The sequence below is a fragment of the Bidens hawaiensis genome, unplaced genomic scaffold (assembly GCF_021521415.1).
Source record: "Bidens hawaiensis isolate Kalapana, Puna unplaced genomic scaffold, B.hawaiensis_p1.1 tig00016188_1, whole genome shotgun sequence".
Taxonomy (NCBI): Eukaryota; Viridiplantae; Streptophyta; class Magnoliopsida; order Asterales; family Asteraceae; genus Bidens; species Bidens hawaiensis.
Window position 1 is genome coordinate 313,353 of NW_027492472.1, and position 21,270 is coordinate 334,622.

Sequence of the window (21,270 nt, forward strand, 5' to 3'; positions counted from 1 at the left end):
ATTGAGTATAAATATGTTTTGACTGATTGAAAAGGTTAACGTATTCACCTGTACCGTCGGTGTTGGGAAACCTTGATTGATTGATTGATTGATTGTGAATGATATTAACCTACACATAAATTGGATTGTATGAATGCTTTTGAATGGTGTTTCTTGATTAAGCTATGATTGTAAACTTAACCTTGAAATCGTTTATCTTTGATTGTGAATGAAAACACTTAGTTTTATGTGACGTTTGATATAGCATGCTTTGGCCTAATAGTTTCTATCATGTTGGTAAGTTTCTCCAGGTAAGTAAACGGGTCCCTCGGTTGATTGGGATTTATGCGAATTACTTTACCTTAGGCAAGAAACTTACTACTAGTGATATCCCCCTTCCAGTTACTATATGCCCGTCAAAATATATCTTTTGTTTAACATTACTTCATCATGAAGTAACGTTTATAAAAACATGATTGTGATTGTTTGTAAAAATATGATCAAGGTTAAAGGCCATAGCCTCGATTGATAGTCTAAGCTATAATTCAAATAACTTAAACGTAACTCCTACCTTAGATTGGGGGCTTAGATTGATAATAAGAAAAAGGCAGGATCTTGATCTACTCGCTTATATGATTGCTAGCTTGACTATAACTTCGTTTCTTGCATGAATTACGAGAAAACAGCACGTCGGCTTACTACGACAACGGGGCACGCCTTACGGTGTGTAAAGGAAGGTGTGTTTGGGATGAAATGAACTCAAGCCCGTCACCCCCCTTTTATAGGCGATTTTGGACCCCGTCGCGTACCGCGCCCGGTCCTTTGGGACTGGTCGCGTACCGCGACGCCGCCTTTTTACACCTCCTTATGCGGTGATGACACGTGACCTGTCATATTGCGCCACGTGTCGACACGGTGTTCAACACGTGTCCACTGACTCAGCAACCCCATCACTCTATGCGATGGGTTACATGTTACCCCGTCGCGTACCGCGACGGGACAAGATTTTCAGAATTTTACAGTTTTAGTCCCTATACTTTCTAAGTTAGTACATTTGGACTTAAATTGAATAGGGTAAAAGACGTGGTGTTACAAGCAGCCCCAAACCTCCACCATCACGCCGCCGTCGCTGAAACCCTAACCCTAGCTCCATCCTTAACTTACCTAGAAAGCCCTTCAAATCTCCCCAAAAACGGCACTGAAACCCTAACCCTAGCTCCATCCTTCATCCAAACTAAAATTTGCACTCAATCCCTCATAGATCTGCAAGAAATTCGTCGCCATTCCTCCTCCGTCGCCGGCTGCCATACTCGCCGCCTACGGGCTGACATTCCCGTTGCTGTTGAAATCTGACGGGACCAAGTTTGAGAAATCGGAAAAGGGTGCGATCTGGCTCTCGCCGGCGTTGCTGTCACCTTATAAGTTTTACCGGCATTTCTTTTCGGTCCCGGATGAGGATGTGATTAGGTTCTTAAAGATTTTGACTTTTTTGAGTTTGGATGAGATTGAGAAGATTGATACGGGGATGAAGAGTAAAGGGTATGTGCCGAATTCGGCTCAAAGGCGGTTGGCGGAGTAGGTGACCCGTTTTGTTCATGGCCGGGTAGGTTAGAGGAGACGGTGAAGGCGACGGAAGCGTTGAGGCCGGGGTCTGAGACAAAGCTGGATTGGGAAACGATAGAGGGGATTGCGGAGGATGTGCCATCATGTAGCTTGGTTTATGATCGGGTTCTGGATGTTAGTGTGGTGGACTTGTTGGTTGAGACGAGTTTGATAGTGAGTAAGTCGGCGGCTAGGCGATTGCTTAAGCAAGGGGGGTTGTATCTGAATAACGGGAGGGTGGATAGTGAAGGGAAGAAGATTGGTGTGGAGGATATTGTTGATGGGAAGGTTTTGTTGCTAAATGACTAAAATACCCTCATGTGCAGGACACATGAGATGACTTAACTGAGAAACTTAACATTCATTAGTGTAAAGGACAAAAATCATGGCAAACATCAAAATAAAAGACAAAGAGTGAAACTATTTTTGATAAAGGACCCATTCCATAAATAATGTAATTCAAAAGGACAAAATTTGTAATTTTTTCTTAATTAAACTTATTTTTTTATAGCTAAATTGCTTTAAGTGAAGAATTTATGAGTATTCCTCATAGTGTTTCAATGAAGCCTGTAGGCCATGGATTTCCATGTGATTGCATGTGCAATGTCTTCTTCTACTTTTCCACTTCTCATTTAATAAACTATATATGCTTTACACTCTATTTTTGTTCTTCTCATGATTTCTTCTGCAAACATTCAACCCTTTCATAGCTCATGATTCTTTCTGCAAACTTTAAGGTACATATCCAATATTTTATAACTATTCTTTTGCATAGTTTTGTTTCTGCACTCAAAAAATTCATTTATCATTTTTGTACTCATGAAACATAAGTATTTTGAGAACTTCCGAGGGTGTATACTTTATTTATTATATGTTTATAGGGTTTTTGCTGATGAGCTGCAAGTATATCTGTATTGAGTCAAGAAATAACACGAATGGATTTATCTGTGCATGAGTTATAACACATAGATATACAAATACAAGAATCTTTTTATCATTGTTTAAATGCTGCTTTAAATTCGTTCTACGATCCATATGTATATAGTTTCATAAAGAAAAACGACATGCATGATGCGACATGTTACATGCTTCGGGATATATGAATAACTTTTAGGGCCCAACTAAGTATCTAGGCGCTTTTGTTTGATGTTCTTGTACTTTTAGGTAGTTCGGTAACACTATAAGCGAATTGGGAAAGATCACTGGGGTAGCCAGCGAACTCTTATAAAGTTTTGTGTAAAAAATTTAACCGTTGGATTAAGTTTGATGAAAATTCTATGGAGTTTGCTTGTTACCCAAGCGAATTTGTGGAGTTCGTTTGTCACACCAGGGAACTTTAAAAAAAATTGTCAACCGAAGAACTTTAAAAAAAATGCCTAAAAGTATTTAGTGGAATCCAAAATCATATACTAATCCGAATTATTCGATAATTGGAGTGTTTGTTTATTTTTTTGTTTCCTTTTTCAGAAAGATTAATCACAAAGGATGAATTTTCTATTCAAGTGTAAAATTATATGATCTTTTACCTATTGTAATTAAACTTTTAGGAAATAAAAATGCACAAGTCTAGCCAGCTCAAGAATGACTTCATCAAGAAATGGGTTCAGGTTCTTCGAATATATTGTTCATCAAAGAAGCAAATGAATATCTTAGAAAGAACAGAAAATATTAAGCTTTCCGCGGACATTGCCTTAGCTTCCGCTAAAAATTCAGCAACTTGTTGGAGTAGAGCTATAATCTCCAAGGCGAGAAAAAACAAATGCAACGCGATTTTTCTTAACATTTTATTAGAAAACGTATCAAAGTTCAAGTGCGTGCACCAAAACGTACTTGCCACAAGAGAATTAGAAGCAAGAAAATCTTGAAAAGGAGTTGTGTTGGTATAAAAAAGAAGAAAAAGCCTTGTTATAGATCGAGTTTAGCGACTTCTATTGCTAAAAGATTGGTGAAGAAGAGAACTCGAGTTCTTAAAAGGCTTGTACCAGGTGGAGAATTAATGGATGAATACACCATCATTAAAGAAGCAATAGATTATATACTTTCTCTTAGGGTACAAGTTGATGTAATGAAGAATCTTGTGAATGCCGCCACTAATTTGAATGAATAAATTGAACGATAAAAAATATAAGTCTACCGGTAATTTACGTGTTTTGCACTATAAAAAATATTAAAAATTACTAAAACGGATAGAAAAATCTTTAGAAATGAAACCGGAGAAGGATTGGGTCTGAGAACTAGGCCAAACCGTTTATGTTGGCGTTTACCACATTATCCGAATCGAGATGATCTTGTGCTGCCAAGTAATCCAAGTTATGCTCTTTTTGTATTTTGGCTTTTCCTTGTCATATTTCCCTCTAATGTATTGCCCATAGTGATTGCACATGAAGCCAAACAACTATGTGATTAATATACCACCTTATGAGTTTCACCTAATAAAGAGCCCATCAATATTATAGCCATTAAGGATCCTAACTGGCTAAATATATGGTTCTTGAGGTTTCAAGCTATTTTCTGGCAATGGCACATGGGGGGCTAGTTGTTTTGACCATGGAGCATTTGTGATGCTAGACCTACCGGTGGGTTTAATTGAGTGAGAGTGGATGTGCCACATGATAAAATGTATGTATATATTTGGACAACTTTAATAAAAAATAACGAAAATGAAATAAAATATGAAAGTTGTGATTATAATTTACAAACTGCTGCAATGGAGTTAACTATGTACTTATACCAGTTAGGAGGTTAATTAATTAGTAATTACATACTAACAAACTCAACAAGCTTAACTAGTCTTTTATAGCTAGGTTGATGTTAAAAGGGCGTGTTAGAAAGTCACGTCGCTGGCATGTATGTAGGCAGTGAGGATTTAACTAAACATTAAATAAAAGAAAAAAAAACATAGAGAAGAAAAAGAAAATATGTAATGGGTTGGTTCGCAAGTGGCTCCACCTCCTTTGACTCTCATGCCCGCCAACTTACTACCACCCAAGCCAATGACTCCCCCAATTGTGTAGGGGCGAGGTGGCATGAACGGTGCCCCACTACACATGGTCTAACTAGAAAATAAAATAAAAAGTTCGGGGCGGATGTAATATAGTTGAGGTCATGCTCGTATTTAAGTGCATGGCTTTTATAGCTAAAGTGCATAATAAATGACCAGCTCATTGGGCTACACAAGCTTGTTGGATTAGGCTCATGAATTCTTAACATGTTTTCACTTTTTTTCTCTACAAACAAGACAGGATGTGGATCTTTACAAAGAGTTAAGTTCAATAATTCATAACAGTGCATAGAGAGTGATCAAGATAGATTAGAGAGAATATAAGACACACTTGTTCACATTTATTGATTAAAAAGAACCCGAATTTCTATAGATCTTCATACACTTCAGCTTATTGCAATATTCAACATTTCGAGTATTTTCAACATCCCAATTAACTAACTGAATATAATTAACAACTATTAGCTAGACTAGCAACTTGTGAAGTCTACATATGTACGCTTCAATTTCATACACACATACAGTTTACAGTTACAACCCTGTATTCACATGCATGTTAAGTCTTCTAACCCCTCTGCTAAGGGTGTAAATAAAGTAACAAACCAAGCCAAGTGTGAGCTTGTCTAAGCTCAAGCTCGATGTATGAGGTTAGATTTTTAAGTTTGTGTCTGGCTCGTTTATTATTTATTAATTAAATTATATATATGTATACGAATTTTTGAATATATTCATAATTATAACTTGTATATATGAAATATATATATTGTCGAGAAACGAATTGAACACACAATTGAATGAGTGGTTGAGTACGTATTAATAAAAAAACAGAATGCAATTGCAAAAGAAATCTTTGATTGAATCAACATGATGATCTTGATTTGGTTGGTCTATTTATACACCTTAAACATATTAATATTATGTTTAGGGTTCCAAAGTTTCAAACATGATCGTATACATCAAGTTTGATCTTTTGACACTCCAAACCTTATACTTTACATCAACAATAATTAACATACCAACCATTGTTTCTACTAATTACACTACGATCTCTAAACTTCGCATGTATCTTAAAAATACGAATGGGATTAGATCAACAATTTAGTTATTACTTATCGTAATTTTGCATATAAACAGTTATTATCTAAAACTATTTAATACATCAAAAGAAATATAAAAATAATGGGCTTGCAATTCTACTCGAACTAGATAAGCGAATCTCGGGCTTGTATATTAAACGAACTTAGTTTTAGGCTTGAGCTGATTGGATAAGAAACTGATCTCGAGTAGCTCATAGCAGCGTGGCTCGTTTATACCCCTACCCTCTACACAGTACACCACATGCATTCATTTGACAAAAGCAATTACTCACATGTTTGCAATGATTAACCCCTTCAAGTATATGAGATCAAGAAGAAAAAAGGTTACTCAACTTAAAAGAAAAGCTCATAAAGTAACCAGTATAAAATCATTTTATCAAAAGATAACCTTTCCATGGGACACAAGTATAATTACTTGTTAATTATTACGTTTTTATTCTAATCATAAGCATAACTTCAATTATAATCGCCTATCTTTCCTGCCGGCTTCCTCTTGCACGCTTCATCATCTATTTCATCATTACTTTGAAATGAATCACAAGATATCAGACACAAATTATGTTAGCAACAAAATAATGTAAAATGTGACAGACTTAAAATGAAGTACATGACAAGGTGTGTTACAATGAATCAATCCATCTTTGGATGTTATTATAATCCAGAAATTGATCTTTTTATCAAGAATATATGGTGTGAATTCAAAGTTAGAAAAGGATTGGACACCTATAGCTTTACTTTGTTGGATTGCATCCAAGTATATCAATATTTGCTTCCATAGTGGTTACCATGTGTATACCCTCAATATGTCCCCTAGAGCGTTCTTTCTATGAATCAAGCCACTTATCCAATAACCCCACCATATGATTTGTTTATGTTCCAATCTTAGGCATCACTTTACAACACAATAAATGAAAAAGTTGAAATAAAAGCAACAAAAACTACTTGTGTTCTCAATTTACCTAAGATAATAAATGATCTAGTAATTGTCTTGGCTCTAGATTAAATATGATCCAAGGGCCAAAAGCTATGAATTCATTTATTTTTAAGTCACTTGATAATTTTGATTTAATATATATATGGCAAGTGATCACAATGATGAAGAAAAAGGAACAAATGTTGTTATTCTGTTATACACAAGTTTTTTAAAAATATATGCATAAAGCTAAATGCTAATCACTTCTCCAGATGGGGTATGGACCATTTGTTGATTAAGCATATTATTATTTGTGTATATATATGTATACATCGTTTATTCTTAGCTTGGTACGCCTCATTTCTCTTTAGTTACTCGACAAATTAAGCAAGAAATAGTGATCAACTTACCTGCATTATAGTAAACCCCCCAAGTCCAAATGGATTATGATAATATGCCAACACTTTCTGAAGCCCATCCTGAGACGATGGATCTTTTATCCCGAGCATGGTGTGATTTTGCGGTTAAAGAAGCTTTGCAGCCCGAATTACAAAGCCAAGCACTTGTTCTCCATGAATACTCGATTAACACTTTTGACGACGGATCAATGTCCCCTGATTTCAAGGTACGTGTTCAACAAATTTGCATGTTCAACTATTTTTAACATGATGATGCATGTGATGATCTTTGGATACAAAAATATGTAGAAATTGGAGAGCATAAAGATGGATGATACAACAAAGTCCTTACCTCCATGGAAGACTAATGATGTGAAGGTAAACCACTTCTTTCCTTTTATAGAATCTAACCGACGATACAATAATATCAAAATTGAAGCCTTAGATTAATCTAGGCCAAGCAAATGAGCCAACACAAACCGGCCAATATTGTCTAAATTTTTTACTGGGAGCTTACGTGTTGTCTGGTACAGAAAGACAGAGAGACAGAGAGAAAAGAATTGAAAGCTGAAAATATTGTATTGATTAGTTGTAGTATTACAATGATAAGAAAGAACCCTATTTATAATTATTACAATGTAATAAATAAGGTAAAGACTTGGAGAAAAAGTTTGCTGGGATTGGGGAGGAAATCGTGGCCAATCTTTTAATTTTCGGAAATGATGTAACAAATCTTTGACTGATCCATTCTTTTTAACACTCCCCCTCAAGTTGAATAGTGGGATCACCAATACTCAACTTGCTCAAACAACTACTCAAAGCATTTCCGTTGACGGCCTTTGTGAGTATATCTGCAAGTTGATCTTTTGATGGAACATACGGAAGTTCGATGATTCTTTCTTCCAATTTCTCTTTGATGAAATGTCGATCTACCTCCACGTGTTTAGTCCGGTCATGTTGAACTGGGTTTTCAGAGATTTGTATTGCAGCTTTATTGTCACACATAACTTTACTGGGAACAACTTGGGGAAAGCCAATATCTTCTAACAGCTTCCTGATCCACAAAACTTCACTTAACCCTCGAGCTATACCTCTAAATTCTGCTTCTGCACTTGACAAGGCAACTACCTTCTGTTTCTTACTCCTCCATGTAACGAGGTTTCCACCAACCAAGGAGAAATAGCCTGATGTTGACCTTCGGTTTCCTTTATCTCCTGCCCAGTCTGCATCGGTGTAGAGCTCAACAGTTAAATGTCCATTTGGTTTGAACAATACTCCATGGCCTGCGGTTCCCTTGAGATATCTTAATATTCTTTGAGCAGCTTCCATGTGGGCAACTTGTGGTTGATGCATGAACTGACTCACCACTCCAACAGCATAAGCTATATCAGGACGAGTGTGAGAGAGGTAAATTAACTTGCCCACAAGCCGTTGATACCTTTCTTTGTCTGCCAGTTTTCCATCGGGTTCCATGTGAAGGTTGTGGTTCACTACCATTGGAGTATCTGCTGGTTTACAGTCAACCAGTCCTGTTTCTGCTAGGAGATCAAGAACATACTTTTTTTGGCAGATGAATATCCCCTGTTTGGACCTCAAAACTTCTATCCCGAGAAAATACTTGAGATTCCCAAGGTCTTTCATTTCAAATTTTGAAAAAAGATTTGTTCTTAGTCGTGCTATTTCTTCTTCATCATCTCCGGTAATGATCATGTCGTCTACATATATGATCAGGCAAGTAACAAGACCTTTTCTTCTTTTGAGGAATAGGGTATGATCAGCATTGCTTTGGTTATACCCATACTCTTTCATGGCCAAAGTGAATTTTCCGAACCATGCCCTAGGAGACTGCTTTAGCCCATATAGGGATTTCTTCAACCGACAGACTTCCCTTTCTTTAAAGTCCCCTGAAAAACCAGGAGGTGCTTCCATGTATACTTCTTCTGTTAGGTCTCCATGAAGAAAGGCATTCGTAACATCAAACTGGTGTAAAGACCACTTCTTGTTAGATGCTATAGAGAAAAGGACTCTGATCGTGTCCATTTTTGCAACCGGTGAGAATGTTTCAGAGTAATCAATCCCATATGTCTGAGTGTACCCCTTGGCAACAAGTCGAGCTTTGTATCTTCCAATGGAACCATCTGGTTTGTATTTTATTGTATACACCCATCGACATCCAACTGTTTTCTTTCCCTCAGGAAGAATACACCTTTCCCAGGTGTTGTTTTTCATGAGAGCACCCATCTCCATTTTCATAGCTTCTTCCCAGTTCTTATCTCCTTGAGCTTCTTTCACAGAATTAGGTATTTGTTGAGAGTATAATGAACTGGTAAATGCTTTAGCGCTGTCAGATAAGTTCCCGTTGACCATATTCGCTACAGGATACCTTGAATTTTTTGACTGCTTTTCTGGGGAGTATCGAGTTGGAGGAACCCCTCTATTAGACCTGGGAGGAAGAGTGTACCTCTTGGTTGTATCTGCTATAACTGATTCAACATTATCAACCTGTGGAGTAGGTTGCTCTTCCACTACTGATTCAGCCTGTGGATCTGGAGTTTCTGTTGTTGTAGATGGAGTTTCTGTTGGTACTTCAGGTATCACGTTGGGTGGACTCTCTTCAGTGGTACTGTGCTCCGCAGATTGTGTGGCTGTGTTTGAAGGGCTCACCGTACTGTGATGATTCTCTGTTGTTACTTCTTCAGATGAGGAAAATTGAGCTAGCCAACTCAGAGTGTCTATACACTCATTCTCCCCCTGACCACTGAGTTGGGTGTCATAGAAATATTGGGTTTCAAGAAAGTCAACGTTCATTGTGGTAAACATTTGACGAGTTTTTGGATTATAACACCGATACCCTATTTGGTCAATCCCATAGCCGACAAATACACATTTCTCAGCACATGGGCCGAGCTTGTCCCGGTTGATTTTGGGTATATGAACAAACGCGATACACCCGAAGATTTGAGGTTCGAGTGTAAGAGGATGTGGGACATTGGAACATTTAGAAAGACAATCTAAGGGGGTTTTAAACTTGAGAATTTTTGTGGGGAGCCGATTCAAAAGGTAGACAGAGGTAGCAACTGCTTCAGGCCAGAAAGATGTTGGAACCTGAGATTCAATCAGCAGGGCGCGAGTCATTTCAAGAATAATTCGGTTTTTCCGTTCGGATACACCGTTTTGTTCAGGGGTATAGGAACAAGAAGTTTGATGGATTAACCCATTGGTTTTGAAGAACTATTTCATAGGTGTATTGACAAACTCTCCCCCATTATCAGATCGAAGGATTTGAATTTTAGTTCGGAATTGTGTTTGAATCATAGAGTAAAAAATAGCAAATTTTTCATACACTTCAGATTTGGTTTTTAAAAAATATACCCATGTCATGCGAGTGCAGTCATCCACGAATAGTAAGAAGTACCGGAAACCCTGTCCCCCCAACACAGGGGCAGGACCCCACACATCAGAATGAATTAGGGAGAAAGGAGTGTCAACTCTCGTGTTGCTAGGTTTGAATGGTTGTCGATGGCTTTTTGCATATAGACAGGTTTCACATTCTATTTTTCCATTTGAGGGAAAAAGTTTTGGAAATAAAAGATGCAAATATCCATTAGACGGATGCCCTAACCTTTTATGCCACAACCAGGCTTCTCGTTTTTCGCTTCCATGTGCCAACATCACAGTACCCTTTTGAGCCACTTCATCCACATAGTACAATCCTTGGCGCTCAGTACCACGTCCAATAATCGCACCCGTCCTGATATCCTGTATAAGACAGAAAGTAGGATGCATTAGTACCGTGCAATTTAACTCTTTGGTTATGTGGCTAACCGAGAGTAGTTTTTGCGATAGTGACGGGACATAAAGGCAGTTTGGTAATTTCAGAGTTGGTGAAACTTCAATTGTTCCTCCCCCTTTCACCGGCATCGTTCCACCGTTGGCGGTATAAATTTGGTTTCTTCTAGGGTTTGACCTTGACCGAATATCCGACGGGTCAAACGTCATGGTATCGGTTGCACCCGAATCGAAAATCCAAGAGTCATTTCCTATATAGTTGGTTGGCATGGTTAGGAAGTTGACAAACTAGGACCCCAATTCTATGAGAGGTTAATAGGATTCGAATCAATCAAAATGTACTACACATGTAGTCGCGATCAATATCAGACCTACTAAGCAATCGAGAAGAGGGACTGGCTATCAACAAATCCAAGGAAAAATGGTGGCAGCGGTGGCGGCGGTTCACGGCGGTTAATGGTGGTAGCGGTGGTTTGGTCGGAATTTTGGGTTTTGGATAAGTGTTCCACGGCGGCGGCGGCGGCGTTTCGCGGCGCAACTGCGGTGGTTTGGATTTTGGATTGATTGTTGAGATTGTTGGGTTGTTTCGAGGATCATGAACTCTGCTCTGATACCATGTTGTCTGGTACAGAAAGACAGAGAGACAGAGAGAAAAGAATTGAAAGCTGAAAATATTGGATTGATTAGTTGTAGTATTACAATGATAAGAAAGAACCCTATTTATAATTATTACAATGTAATAAATAAGGTAAAGACTTGGAGAAAAAGTTTGCTGGGATTGGGGAGGAAATCGTGGCCAATCTTTTAATTTTCGGAAATGATGTAACAAATCTTTGACTGATCCATTCTTTTTAACATTACGCATTTGTTTTTGGTTTCCTGACTAGAAACATCCTAGGGTATCACCTATCTATGTCGGTGATATTTGTGGCAAGACAATCCTTATAGCCTAGTATCTCTTATGTGGATTGAAAATAACATAACGATGTAGGATTTGTATAAGACGTCATACTGTTACATACGCATCTCCACTTTTAATCTATTCGATATGGACGCTTATGAGTTTTCGTTATCTTTGTTCAGTCTTGGATATGGATGCAACAAGCAATGCACCCTGAGTTAAATTACAACAGTTGCTTCAAAAAGAAATGGGTAAATTAATAATCCAATTAATTTTTATAGACATATTATTATATCTATCAATCTGATTACATCCATAAAACAAAATATTTCAAATTTTTGTAGCAATCATGGAATATAAATCCATTCAAATCATCACATCTATCAATTAAGAAATGGTTGAAAGAGATTAAACGAAAGCGGAAAGAAAATGAGAGGCTACAAAAGGCAGAAGTCCACGCAGCAATCTCAGTGGCTGGTGTTGCTGCCGCTTTGGCAGCCATAGCTGCTGAAAACTCAAACCGTGGCGGCTCAAATTCCCCCTCGGCCACAAAGGAAGCGGCAGTAGCATCTGCAGCCGCCTTGGTGGCCGCTCAATGTGCAAAAAACGCGGAGGCAATGGGTGCAAAGAAACAGCAGATACGCGCTGCAATGAGTTCCGCCATGAGTGCAACAACCACAAGTGATATTTTAACTCTCACTGCTGCAGCTTCTACATGTAATTCATAACTTCTTTTTTGAAACTATAAGTCAAGAATCATTCTCTGTTATATATTATATCATAAGAAAGATTTAAAAAACTAATGTTTTTTTAGGTAAAGATATAAACATCAATACAGAAGGCAAATGGGCAACAAATTGCGCTGCTAGCAAGCTGGCCTTTTTTAGATAGCAAAACTATTCGTTTAAAACTAACTTTCATAAAATGTTGGGTCAGTATTAAACTTTACAAATATACAATAAGTGGAAGGATCGATCTACGTAGAAAATTAAATATTGCAAGAATACGTATAACAAAGTAATCAGTTATTTTTTCGATCTTAAAAGTTTTAAAAACTAAAGAAAATAATATAAATGCAATTTTTATTTCGTCTCTATCGTCTGAAATTCAAAATATATATATATAATTATATGTCCAAATTTCTTTTTATGTATATAACCTACATAGAGATTAAATTGATGGCTTTTATTTACATAAAATAAGCATTTTTGTGTAAGAAATAAAAAGTTTAAAAAATATAAAACTACTGATAAATAAAATTAAGTGATTTAAGTTTTTCTTCCTCAATAATTTAGTGTTTTGTATTAAATCTCAATTCTAGTTATTGTTAAGAGTACCTAAATCATCACCGCTAGTACCATAGTCTGATATCTAATCTAATCATCATGTTAACTTATGTTTTGATGTGTTTTTAGCATTAAGAGGAGCTTCAACACTCAAAACAAGATCCGGATGCAAGAATATGTTAAACGCAAACGTTCCACTACTACCTATAGAAGAAAATACTGAACTTGAGTTTGATTTTGAGCAATGCCGATCAATTTTAAGTAGAGGGACCGAACTTAGAATCAAGGCATCGGATGGTAAAGCATATTATCCGCTTTCATCTTTTTAACTAGATCTTTTTGTCATCATGAATTAGTGTTTACTAATCTCCATTGTTGAACAGGAAGGTGCATGATAAGATCAGTGTCCATTGTATTGAATCATGAAGCCAAGGTACAATTCATGACACCCTTTTCGTATAAATTAATGAATAACAACCTTACAAAATTAAAATAAAAATAAAATTTTGAAAATAAGCTTGGTGGGGTGCTCAATGTAGAAATATGTTGTGCAATACATGGATCTGCTGCGTCGGAATGAAAATTTGGCGCATTAAAGGGTTGGCATATCAAGAACTTGTTAGTAATTAAAAAAATGAATGTTATTTTGCCAACTTCTTGTGTTAGCGTGACCATTTTCGTGATATTCCCTTAAGTTTATAGTCACAAATTTCACGTCTATGTAGTTCTTGCCGCTAACCTCTACATTTTACTCTACAGGTTATTCTCAGTATAAGGAAGCCTAATCTATTGAATGCATTGGCTAGCAAGAAAGAAAGTGCGTATCATAATTTGTTACAAACAAAATTATACACCATGCACTTATAGACTTGAATTATACAAATTAAACCTAATAACTTAACTCATACTTTTAAATATTTTTCATGATACAATTTGTTACATGTGTGATTGTTACCTTATAAGTTAAACATTTGTGACATCCATTTAAAGTTGCATGTTACTGATCTAATTATGTATATGTTTTGGCAGGTATTGTGCTAGATCAACATGCGGAGCTCTACAAGAACCCCGAAGACGATGGTGAAACTTGTTTTCTCATTGTTTTAACAACCACTCGAGGGATAATAAAACTAGATATGATGAATGATGATGAGTGTTACAAGATATGGACATGGACTATTAATCATATGCTATCCCTTTTGACCCCTTTCACAAAATATTCACTCCCATATCATCAAAACTAAACACTACAATGTTGTGATGGTTAATCGATTTACCATGTATTAATTTCATCTTTGTTGTATAATTATAGACATACGGTTTGCTAAAAGTGTAATAATTTTATGATCTAATGATGTGATCCATCACCAGTTTATTTTCTTTGGGATTTCGGACCACCGTTTTCTCTAAAATGTAATGTAAATGTTTATGTATGATGTTGAATGCAGTGATTGCTAATATGTTTGTTTCTTGTTAATAAGTGATTGATTTTCAACATTTTGAAATAGCGTAAAACTAACATTTCGAAAGTCTCATTGCTAACTATTTATTAGGCTATTAAAACTTCGTTAGATTCTCGTCTTAACTAGTTACATTATAATTGAGAAAGGATCACTAGCAATATCAATATCCTTTGATAAGTTCGGGTCATATGTTTGGTTGTATTGACGCCTTGACGACATTGTTTTTGATAGTACCAATGGCCATTTGGGTTAGAAGGACGACGATGGCTTGGGTTTGAGGGTGGCTATTTTATATAGCGGAGGGAGAGAAAGAGGAGGCCGACTTATATCAAGTCGGGAGAAAAACAATTTGCAATCTTAGTGGGTTGATGGTAAACGACAACTAAAGTAAAGGGAAGAGAGGACCGATACTAGGCTGATACCTTGTAGGGTTTGTGAAAATAGTTGTCACTGGTCCCAACTTTCACATTATTTGTTTTCATTGGACCTCCGTTAAAAAAATTTTAACGACGTTAAGTTTTTTCCAAATTTTAAATTCGTGTTTTAGGGCTTTTGATCATAATGAGAATACGAATCGATTGATGTAAAACTTAACTCGAAACGACTCTTCAAACAACTTGATTTTTGTTAATTAAAAGTTTAAACACCGGAATTGAAGCAACTTTTGGTCGTTTGGACCACCATTTGGAGGTAAGTTTTATATAAATCGACTCGTATCCTCATTCCGATCAAAAGCCCTAAAATATCAATTCGAAATTTGTAAAAAAGTCAACGTCGTTAAGTTTTTTTTAACGGATGTCCAATAAAAACAAATAGTGTGAAAGTTGGGACCAGTGACAGTTATTTTTAAAGTTGGGATTATTATTGGCCAACTGCATTAAGTTTGGATTATTAAAATCCAATTTTCCTATTAGTGGTGTGTATTTATGATGTTACAATTGAGGATAATATATGAAAACTAATCAAATGCAATCTCCAATTTACTAAAGAGATAATCAATCATAACATCTAGATATAATTTTGCCAGTATCTCTTATATGTGATTACTTGTTTTATGTGGTTGAATTCTTTCGGAAAATAAAACATTTTTATTGCTACTTTCTAGGACCCATGGGCTTTCCGCATGCATCAAAATTCAAATGTAAACAAAGAAGATAACGCATTTGGGTTTCCAGTCCATGATTGGTTTTTGGGCCTCAATATCACCTTTCCACAAAAGCCCAATATTTTTTGGTGGTGTGTCTTTAATCTTTATTACCCAAAGCCCACTATAAAACCAAATTTGTAATATGCATTTATAAATTGTAGGTTACCCCACAAAAACGTATTTTGTGGATTTGGGCCGTTTAACGAACGAGTTGAATCGAGCAGCGCCCGTTTTAGGCTGGGTCATGGTTCGACGTTTAACGAAAAAAACTCGACTTGGCTCATTTATTCTTGAGAGGTTAAAATCTGAGCTCGAGCTTGATTGGTTAAAAGCTCGAGCCAACCCGTTTAAGTTAAAATTAAAGTTTAATATCTATGTTTAGTATTTAAGTGATCCCTAATGTATTCATTGACCATATTATCATTATGTGCGTTTTTTACAAATGGTTTTGAGTGTGACTAAAAAAACATTTGGGTCTAATAATAATAATAAAATAATAATAATAATAACAACAACATTAAAGTTTGGACTCAACTTAAACTAGTCAAAATTGTTAGTTCATCTTAGCTCGAGCCCTGCTCGTTACAGACAGAGTAAGCTCGACTTGACTTATTTATAAACCAGCCGATTTCAAAGTCACAAACGTTTTAACCACTCGTAATGAAATCATCATATACTCAAATCATGTCGTCAGCATGCCACCAATAGATCCCACGGTTTATATGTGCATGCACACATGTGTTAAAGGCAGGTCAAAATTTGCTGCCTAGATATAATCCATGTGTATGTTCTTTTTACACGTTTATATATCTATCCTTTCTTTGCCTTTAGAATGTGTCCTTTCTTTTAAAGTCAAAGTTGTACTTCGTAATACTCGTGAAAAACATATCATGTACGATTGTTTGCTGCCAATGGACTTTTTGGTGATTAATTATTTGATCCTCGGCACATACAAACAGGTAGTTTGTGTTCATAAGTTGGCAAGACGAAACCAACACAACTCGAAAATTTCACAACAACGCAAACATGTCACGAGCCCATATGTGAATTTCATGTAAATTCGTGTTAATTATATGAAAGTTTTACATGCATAATCTAAAACTCGATATATGTTATTTCTTAATTAATCATTCTAAATAATAACAACATATAGAAGATAGGGTGAATAGTACCTCAATCTTATTGGTTCACATGGCCATTTTTTTGTTTTTTGTTTTGTTTTTAATCAACTCATATATTTAACCAATGTTTTAAAAACCGGTATTTTACTTGTGCCGGATTGAGCTAAAAAATAGTACAACCAGTTGAATAGTTTACCTTATAATTTCCTATAAATTCAACTCCAACTCCGAAAATAACTCAAAAGTAAATGATTCCATAACAAAAAATAATCCAAAAGTTAATCTATATTAGAAAATTAATACAAGAGCACTCAGTTTTAAAAAATAGTCATAAAGTTTACACGTTTGAATGTTAATGTTGGGTTAAAAGTAATTTTGGAAAAATATGAGCCGCAAATATCAAAAGTTTCTCGTACTTAAAACCGGTTTGCCGGTAAAAACCGGTATTTTAGAGAAAAAAAAACCGCCGCTACGATGTTTTAGCAAACCGGCCAAAAACACCATGCTCAAAATACTGGCCTGCTGCATGAAACCCGGTTCAGCCAGTTCAACCGGCCGGTTTGAACAGGTTTTAAAAAACTGTATTTAACTAACCAAGTAACCAAACAAGTTATGATTGTATTTAACCCACTGCAACGCACGGCTTTGGTAGAGTGAGTTTCGACATTACATGGTAAAAAAACAATGAAAAAACACTTTTTGATAACTTTTCTTCTACAACTATAGTTTTTTGGGTTTTCTCTTTCGTTAATTTGTTAAAACGAGTAAACTGAAAATCGAAAAATCTTGCACATGTTACATTATTAATGTAAAACTTAACCAAATGTCTTTTCAAAAATATATTATTAATGTAAAACTTAACCAAATGTCTTTTCAAAAATATGACTGTATTTTTGACGATTAATATGTGCCCAAATTGCCCAATGAGATGCTTCACATTAATAAAAACGTGGTGATTGAACCCCAACCTAATATGATATGATAGGAGGGAACAAGCAAGCATATACGGTGCTATAAAAAGCTTGCATATCTAAAAAAAGATGAACAGGTTAACAGTCCATCTTGTGATTTGTCATCCACTTGGAATAGTACTTTGTAAATGATAATGTTCACAAGTAGATTTATTTATCAAACAAGGTGGATTTATTTATCAATGCAACATGAAATACAAACAAAGCATTTACCTATTTGTGACTTATAATTATAGTGTTTTGTTATAACAAAATGTACTGAAACTTTGTTCGGGCTAATAGTAATAAATAACAATTTAACTATGTATTGTATTTTTTTACCATTCTTCTAGAATAACTTTTGATTAGAAATTAAATCCCATGTAATACGCAGGTCTCACTCTAGTTTGTGCATGTGTGTGTGTATATAGCTTTTAAATTATTGGGGAATATTCATGTATATTTTAATCTTAACATGAGAACGTAGGAAATAATACTAATTTATAAAAATGAGAGCGTAAGAAACAATACCGATTACAATACCAATCTACATAAACAATGATTTAAAGCATTCTCATCCCATTCCCCGTATTTATGTGAGCGAAGTTTGCAAATTATAGGGTGAGGTTGTGAGTGATTGTGAGTGTAAGTTATAGGGTGGAGAGAGAAAATGTAATGATTTTTTGTAAATTTGGGGAAACATTTGGGGAACGTTGTTTGCCCCTATTTATTTTTTAATATTTGTTGGATTGGTTGTGAGTAGAGGAGAGAGAAAACTGTAATGATAAAGGTATAAAAAAATATTATTTAATTAAACAGGAGAGAGAAATATAGTGTTTTTTAGTGTAATTATAGAGATATGGATGAAGAATGGGATGAGAATACTCTTATAATAACAAAGAAAAAAACCTAAAATAACAAAATAATCAAAATCAAGAACAAAATAATAACAGTAAATATACCACCAAATACTTATAATAGCAAACAAAAAATATAATAATAACAAAATATAAATCAGCAAATACTTATAATGTCTCATAATCGAAAATTAGCAAATACGAACAAAAAATAACAACAAACACCTATAAAAATAAACCTAATTATAACAACAAATTGGTTATCACTGTTTTCATGTTAAAAATAAAATGTATTTGATCATGTTTTTTAAATTATATATTTAACAATATCTTCATATTTTTATGAAAAGCGAAAACAGTTTGTGAACCTTGAAACATAGATGATAATTGAGATGCATAAGGTGGTATTATTATCAAACCCTACACAACAAACCATTATCTCTATTCCATGGGAAAAGTCGCAACTTACCAAACAATTCTATCCACCAATCTTTTTGATCATCTAATAATGTTCATAATGTTTGTTATGACATGGAAAATGAATATAAAAATACACCTAACTTTTTAAAATGCATATAAAGGGTGACTCAATCAATCAATATTCTCTCTCTTTTCAGATCAATAATACCAAGATTTGCACATGAGAGAAGAAGCAAATGACATGTACTACACTTGAGATACTAGTTTAAATTACATAGTGTCATATATATATATTAGAGTAATCCCCAAAATGAAAAACATCTACACATAAACATTTAAGATTTTGACACACTATGCAAAATGGCAGAGGGCCGGTGCACAACCAACCCAAAAAAAAAACTTAAAACAAGACATAAGCATCTTTGGGCACAATACATAGATGAATATGTGGACAAATTCGCCAGCAGTTGTTAATCTATGGACACAATACGTTTGTTGATCTTTGGACAAATACGCCATGGATACTAATCTTTGTGCACATTATGTTAGTGTATTGTGCCCAAACATAATAGTTGCGGGGCGTATTGTGCCCAAAGATTAATGTTTGTTAAAAAACTATCGAAACCTACTTTAACCATAAAACGTTCGTTAAAAAACTTTTGTGATTGGTTGTTTATCATCTCTTTGCTATTCACTAACAAAAATCTAATTAAGTTGGATCACTAAAATTGTTCTCTTATTTTCTCTGTTTCATTGTTTTTTATTGAAAAAATTCGGGGAAGGTAAATGGATAGCAGGTAAAGTTTATAAAAAGTGGGCTCCCATTTTAATAAAATGGGCTTCTAAAAAAAGTGGGAGATTTGGGGCCATGAAATGGATTTTAGATAATGAAATGTTTATTGGGATTATAATTTTCAACAAAAATGCGCTCGTTGTTTAATAGACTAAAAAAAAGGAATTACTTAAATACAAGAAAGTCGTCGTTCTAAAAGAAATAGTGATTGAAACTTACGTTAACCCATGATTAGTGGTATGGTGTTCCCCTCACAGATGTGAGATTGTATATTCAAATCCTTGCAAGAGGTAAAGGTAGAATTTTGTTGTAAAAAAAATATCGAAACCTACTTTAACCATTAATGTATCAATCATGCTAACCAAGATTCTAACATTTAAAAGTAAAACTTTGATGTGTCGAATATGGTAGTGACGTTTCTTTTTTGTTGCTTGTCTATGCTTCGTGGTTTTTCACTTGTGTAATTGAAACGATATATGAAAGAAAACATGCAAGTAGCAGTCTTAATATAAAACCTATGAATAAAGGTCTTCCCGAACATTGTAACTCATACATAACTCACTTACACACCCTTTAACCTATCTTGTACATTGATCTCCCTTTGAACTTTTAGGGTATAGGTTTGGACCAATAAAGCAATCTTTATATTCTCTAAACTAATACCGGTCGGGTAGATATCTTTAGAGACAATTGAAGCAAAGACATGTATTGAGTGATCTTCACAACACGTTGAGATTCAGGTTCTTTTGATTGCAACATAGATTAACCTTTATACATATTTTTAGAAATATTGAGCAATGATAACGTTATAAGTTATGTTTTTGTCTTGTTGCAAATAACGTGTTCTCGTTGTTGAACTTGGTGTGATCCATTAACGCATTCTAGTTGTTGGACTTGGTGCGGTCAATACTGTGTAACACAGTTCAAATCGCATATGTGAATGTACTATTAGGATATTACATATAGAGTTTATAATAAGAAATCTAAAGGGTTATAAAAGTCGATGGAACTATTATTAATATACTAATATAATCTTAATTGCATTATTTTTAAATGAATTAGTTTTGTTATTAAAAAATGATTAGTAGAGCAACTTACTTTTCGTTTGTCTTATATTTTGATGTAAATACTACGCGTTATATAATTTTTTAAGAATAATATAAAAAATCATAATATTGAGATTTTGTAACTTGCCCATTTTACCTTTAGTCTTTATAATAATATTTAAACTCTATTATTGATCTATAAAGTTTTTAAAATACTTTTTTAAAATACTTTTAAGATGACAAGAGTAGTTAGGGAGAAAGGTGGGGTTTGTTTTGTCTTGATATAAAAAAGGCATCCTGCTTTCAAACAAACCATAGGGGACATTTCTTTCCAATCAGAATACCTTTTCCCATTTCTAATCATTAATACTATTTTAATAAACACTTAAATATTAATTAATTAACTTTTTAAACGGCTTGGAAGTTTTCTTCAACAAAGTTTTGACTTCACGGTAAATCATTAGGCTTATCAATTATTATTATCTGAGTTCGAGTTTGATATAGAAT

At 34.9% G+C, this 21,270-nt stretch overlaps 1 protein-coding gene and 1 pseudogene across 2 annotated transcripts; both read left to right on the forward strand.

Moving 5' to 3' along the window:
- Positions 1–3,137: 3,137 nt before the first annotated feature.
- On the forward strand, positions 3,138–3,688 carry LOC143550781 (transcription factor IBH1-like 1 pseudogene; annotated as a pseudogene).
- Positions 3,689–5,880: 2,192 nt separating this feature from the next.
- On the forward strand, positions 5,881–14,476 carry LOC143550768 (uncharacterized). Of its 2 annotated transcripts, none has more exons than XM_077041360.1 (8): positions 5,881–7,217; positions 7,300–7,368; positions 11,863–11,931; positions 12,025–12,397; positions 13,096–13,263; positions 13,350–13,399; positions 13,726–13,783; positions 13,996–14,476. In XM_077041360.1, the coding sequence occupies exons 1-8, from the start codon at positions 7,032–7,034 to the stop codon at positions 14,208–14,210; spliced, it is 1,188 nt and encodes a 395-aa protein (XP_076897475.1). In that variant the 5' UTR covers positions 5,881–7,031; the 3' UTR covers positions 14,211–14,476. The 2 variants fall into 2 exon arrangements, with proteins under 2 accessions (XP_076897475.1, XP_076897476.1); XM_077041361.1 differs by having other exon boundaries at positions 12,025–12,361.
- The last annotated feature ends 6,794 nt before the right edge of the window (positions 14,477–21,270 follow it).

Excerpts from the sequence above, each read along its gene's own strand:
- LOC143550768 (XM_077041360.1), top strand. The coding sequence starts at position 7,032 with ATGGATTATGATAATATGCCAACACTTTCTGAAGCCCATCCTGAGACG. Across the intron at positions 7,218-7,299 it reads CAATGTCCCCTGATTTCAAG|AAATTGGAGAGCATAAAGAT; the intron begins GTACGTGTTCAA and ends AAAAATATGTAG. Across the intron at positions 13,264-13,349 it reads TAGAATCAAGGCATCGGATG|GAAGGTGCATGATAAGATCA; the intron begins GTAAAGCATATT and ends ATTGTTGAACAG.